Source organism: Cynara cardunculus (genome assembly GCF_001531365.2).
Source record: "Cynara cardunculus var. scolymus isolate 2C chromosome LG 2, CcrdV1, whole genome shotgun sequence".
In the NCBI taxonomy this organism is placed as follows: Eukaryota; Viridiplantae; Streptophyta; class Magnoliopsida; order Asterales; family Asteraceae; genus Cynara; species Cynara cardunculus.
Genome location: NC_037529.1, coordinates 65,109,576 through 65,114,680, shown reverse-complemented (window position 1 = coordinate 65,114,680; position 5,105 = coordinate 65,109,576). Strand labels below are relative to the sequence as shown.

Below are 5,105 nucleotides of genomic sequence, written 5' to 3'. Positions count from 1 at the left end.
TGTTTTAAAATGTGTATTGCAGGAAGTGTGGAAGGTAAAGGAAAAGAAAAGATTTAGTGCTTTTCTTTCGTGCATTTTGGTTGAAGATTTGCTTTTGATGCATAGCTCTGATGATTAGTACAAGATTGTATTTTGAATTTTTGGACCTTGTGTTTGGTCATAGTAGATTTCTTGTACTAGTGGACCCGAATGTATATGAATATGTATTTCTTTGGTATGAAATATGTATTACATACAATGTGTGGGTTGGGGCGTTACACACATCATTGAATTCATTTTCAAATTATTTTATTATAGTTATTAGATTGATCTGCATTAGATACAAATCGCACTGTATCTCCAGTGTGTGCGTGTGTGTGTTTTGCTTTTTTTCCCATTTGGCCGTAAACCGGACCAAACCACACCACGAACATCCTATGTGTGACGGGTTATTTATTTTTTTTTTTTTTAATTACCAAGCTATTTAGAGGATGAATTGAGAGGAGGCCACCAAAGGGGGTTTTAAGAGCACGTTTTGAAAAAAGTTACTAAAGATAGTCTTTAGAAACGTTTTACAAATACGTTACTAAAGGTACGTCTAGAATTAAAAATGAAACTTATAGTAACGCTTTACGACTGTCGTTAATGTTCAAAAAACATCAGTAATGTGTCTTTGTTGGGAATTTGAACAACTTTTAGAGAAGCTTTACAAACGTTATTGAAGGTAAAAAAAACGTATTTAAGAGTTGAGTTTAGTACGTCATTTGAAGGCGTCAGTAAAACCTCTATCTACCGTAACATGTGTCCGGACTGAAAAACGTATCTGAAACTAGAAGCTTTTCAGACGTTTTAATACATAAGATTTCTTTTGAAAGGTCAGTTTTTGGTTGTATGTTTGACAATTTGTAGATATCTAGGATACCATTGGTTAATCCAGATAAAGGAATCTTGTAAAATCCGAATAATATACCATCAATTTATTTGTAACTAGACCTATTCATCCGTTGACATTCATTGGATGTGAGGGAACCGAACCAATCTAATCATTCATTGGATTTTAGATTTTGCCAACTGATCTGATCCAATTAACGTTGGATAACCGATATGATCCAATCCAATAGATGATTAGATCGGTTCGATTTCATCAATTGGATACTTTTATTGGATATCCATCGGATCCATCAAATGTGTTAATTCAATTCAATTCTCTAACAATGAAATAAATTAAGTAATCACTTTTAATATGTATTAAAACCAACACAAGAAAGTACCAGGAGGTTACATGTTCAAATCCAAGGAGAAATAAAAACCCCCTTGTGGCTACGGAGGTTCAAATGCAGTGACTCCGGGCTATCTGCAAAGCAGGTGGTCACCCTGAGATTAGTCGGCTCGCATAGCGGATTGGATATCCAGGTTAATCAAAAAAAAAAAAACCAACACAAGAGAAGTTAAAAATTCAAAGACTCACATAAAATAAATTCTGATTTAAGCAATTTGAAAATAAATTAGTTGGATGATGGTTGAATTGACAACTGGATGGTCATCAAATGATTAATTGGATATTGATCGGTTCCGTTCGCTTCGGTTTTGGTTGGTTCTAGACTATCAAAAACCGACCGATTCAAATTGGATGTTGAAATTTTCAATCCGATCCTATCCAATTACAATTGGATATCCAATTATGGTCGGTCGGTTCTAACTGAATCAGTCGGTTCCAATTGGATCGGTTGATTTTCTGCACATCCCTATTTGTAACGATTATAATAACTACCAAACAACTTTTAACTTAAAATCCATCAAATATGGCTGTCATAAAACACAAATACAAACAAACAAACAAACAAAGGTACAACTTTGGTCTCTTCGAGATCATCGTAGTCATACTTCAAGATTTTTGGACACACCCACAATTCAGAAAACCTTATAAGCCTTCACACAAAGACCACCCCAGAACACACCATCCAGTGTGTGTTTTTTTCTTGCTAGAAATGGGATTTTACAAGTGTTTTCTAATTGGCATTTTATGGGTTTTGGTGTTGGGTAATGAAGGGTTCTTCTTGCCCTCTAATGGAGGGATTACAAGCTCCTTTGTTAGGAATGAAGAAAAAAGCATTGACATGCCTTTTGATAGTGATGTATTTAAGGTTCCTCAAGGCTACAATGCCCCTCAACAGGTGAGATACTATTGATTTTTTTTAATCATGGGTTTTCGGGGCAGCTTACATGTACCGACTAATCATTTGGGGACCATGAATGGTCTGGAGTTATCACATGTGAAACTCCATGGCCACAAAGGGTTTTGGTGGTGCCTGGATACGAACCTAGGAAAGATGGGATTTCCACTGCATCCCCTGAGTCTTGAACGGTGTGTCACAACCCAAGTGGTTTATACTACCGCCTTTTGCTTTCCAAATAAAGATTTCTTGATCCAAATTATATACTATTTTTCATGCGTGGTGTACAAGTGTTAATGCATATAAAAATTAGGTCAAAATACAACAAAAATTGTATTGTGTAATGATGATTTTTTTTCCTTCTCAATTAGTGTAACAATCGCTCATTTCTTCATATCTTATAACCATTTTGACAAGTTGTTAAGTTATATTTAATTTCGGATGATGTGGAAAATGTCACATCAAAATCAACCGATGCCACCAAAGGGTCAAAACCAATGCAGCAGTATTCGGGTTAGCACGGTAGAGTCCCTCCTCCTATGATATTAAGGGTTCATACCTGGCCAAATGTGAAAAATATGTGTGAGTATTTGCCGTATATAAATATTATATACTTCAAAAAAATCAAGCGATGCCACATGGTTGTAAACAGGTAAAATACGTACGAAAGAAAAAGAATTAAACTTTTGCTAAATTAACTAAAAAATCACTGTTACATTAAATAGAAATCAAAACAAACTTTATTACATTTTTATCCATTTTACCCTAAAATTAAAATATGTGTGTGTATATATATATATATAGGGTTGGGTTCACGTGAGACCCTAAGACCAATTTATGTTAATTGATCAACTTTATAAGCTAATGATCTAATGGTCTAAAGTCGCACGGTGGCAATTTTGTGATTATTGAGAAGTCTCGTGGCGTTTATGAATGTTCAGATTGTCATATTGTAGATCTAATCCAAGGGTTGAGAATTGGTGGGTCTCATGAAAAACCTTTGGTCTCACATGATCCCAAGTCTCTATATATATATATGTATGTATATGTATATATATATGTATGTATGTATATGTATGTATATGTATATATATATATGTATGTATGTACTTGAGATCACGTGAGACCAGCATGTTTTCGTGAGACCCGTGAGATCACTTTTTTACACTTAAGACTTCACAACAAAATGCTTTGAAAGTAACATTCACAGTGTTTTTGCTGTGAAGGTTCGGCTTTCTCAGTGTTTTTGCTGTGAAGGTTCGCTTTTTTTTTACCTTTACAGTGTTTTGTTGTGAAGTTTCAAGTGTAAAAAGATGGTTTCACGGGTTTCATGAAAACATGTTAGTCTCACATGAACCCAATCCTGTATATATATATATATATATATGTGTGTGTGTGTGTGTGTGTTATGTGTGTGTGTGAGAGAGAGAGAGAGAGAAATAAATTTGTGACCCTTAGCATTTTGCAAGGTCCATATAACACAAGGAGATCACGAGGGAAAAGCAGTGATAGTGTCGTGGGTGACGGCAGATGAACCCGGTTCAAGCACGGTTATTTATTGGCCTGAAGATGGCACCCAAAAAGACCAAGCCACAGGCCAAATCACCACTTACAACTACTACAACTACACCTCTGGTTACATCCATCATTGCACCATCAAAAATTTAGAGGTCAGGGTTCAATTCCTCTTTATAATATTCCTTTTTTATTTTTAATATTTATATGATACGTTTATTAACAACTCCTTAATAAAATTCTCGCAGTATAACACCAAGTATTATTACGAGGTCGGGATCGGACATACCACAAGGACATTTTGGTTTGTGACACCTCCGGAGGTCGGCCCTGACGTGCCCTACACTTTTGGAATCATCGGTATGTGATTGAAGTATTCGGGACCAGTTCAAATAAGAAAGATAAGTATCGTGAAAAAAGTAAGAAGTTAATGTTATGGAAGGTTCATATGTGAATCCAATTGAAAAAAATCTATTTAAAGATGCATATGTGAACTGAAGTTACAGATTATTCATATAGGTTCACATATGCACCTTCAAATGGATTTTTTAAATAATTCATATATGAATTTTCCTTTAACTTTCCCTTCTTACCTTATAACAATATTTAACATTCTTCTTTCCCTCGTCTTTTACTTTTCATTCACATGTTTGTACGTGTAACGGGTCTTCTAAAAAATAGACGCTCTACCTTTTGGGGGTGGATGCGAGTTTGCGTACAGCTCACCTCTCCCGTTTTTGAGTGAAGTATATATATATATATATATATATATATATATATATATATATATATAGGGGTCCATTCAATGGAGAACTGATTAGTTTGTGGTAACTGTGAGAACCAATGTGAGCCACAAATCAACGGATAAATAAGGAAATTAGTAATTATGGTATTTTAAGTTAAAATTATAATTAGAGGRCATTTTAGGTATTTTTAAAAAACTCATCTCTCCTCTCTCCGACCTCCAATCTCAGGCCTCCGTCCTCCGTCCAACATTATTCCGGTAGGTACCAATTAATCACAAAGATACACAATGTGATACTCATTGTGATATACTGTGATACCATTGTGATACACTATGTTACATTGTGATAGTGTATAGGAGACATACCCTTGACTAGAGATGGCCAAATGGGCCCGGCCCGGCCCGTAACCGACGGAGGACCGGGACCGGGACCGGTGAGGGACCGGGACCGGTAGGGACCGGTTGAGGGACCGTCGGTTATGATCCAGTTAGGGTTTTTGACCTTTTTTGGGACCGGGACCGGTTAAGACCGGGACCGGTTATGTAACCGGTTATAGGCCCGGCCCGGCCCGGTCAACGAAAGTCAACGAAACGTATATATATAATAAATCGTATTTTTATTGTGTATTTTTAAACGTATTTACAACAAAACGTATTTATAAACGTATATATATATATATATTACAAAACGT

At 35.7% G+C, this 5,105-nt stretch overlaps 1 protein-coding gene across 1 annotated transcript in view; it reads left to right on the top strand.

Moving 5' to 3' along the window:
* The first annotated feature begins 1,997 nt into the window (after positions 1-1,997).
* Positions 1,998-5,105, top strand: part of LOC112507095 (purple acid phosphatase 2-like) — a 6,824-nt gene continuing 3,716 nt past the window's right edge. Inside the window, exons 1-3 of the mRNA XM_025111508.1 lie at positions 1,998-2,153; positions 3,623-3,823; positions 3,917-4,028. Coding sequence (XP_024967276.1) covers positions 2,097-2,153; positions 3,623-3,823; positions 3,917-4,028 — 370 coding nt within the window. The 5' untranslated portion in view covers positions 1,998-2,096. The remainder of the gene's footprint in view (positions 2,154-3,622; positions 3,824-3,916; positions 4,029-5,105) is intronic.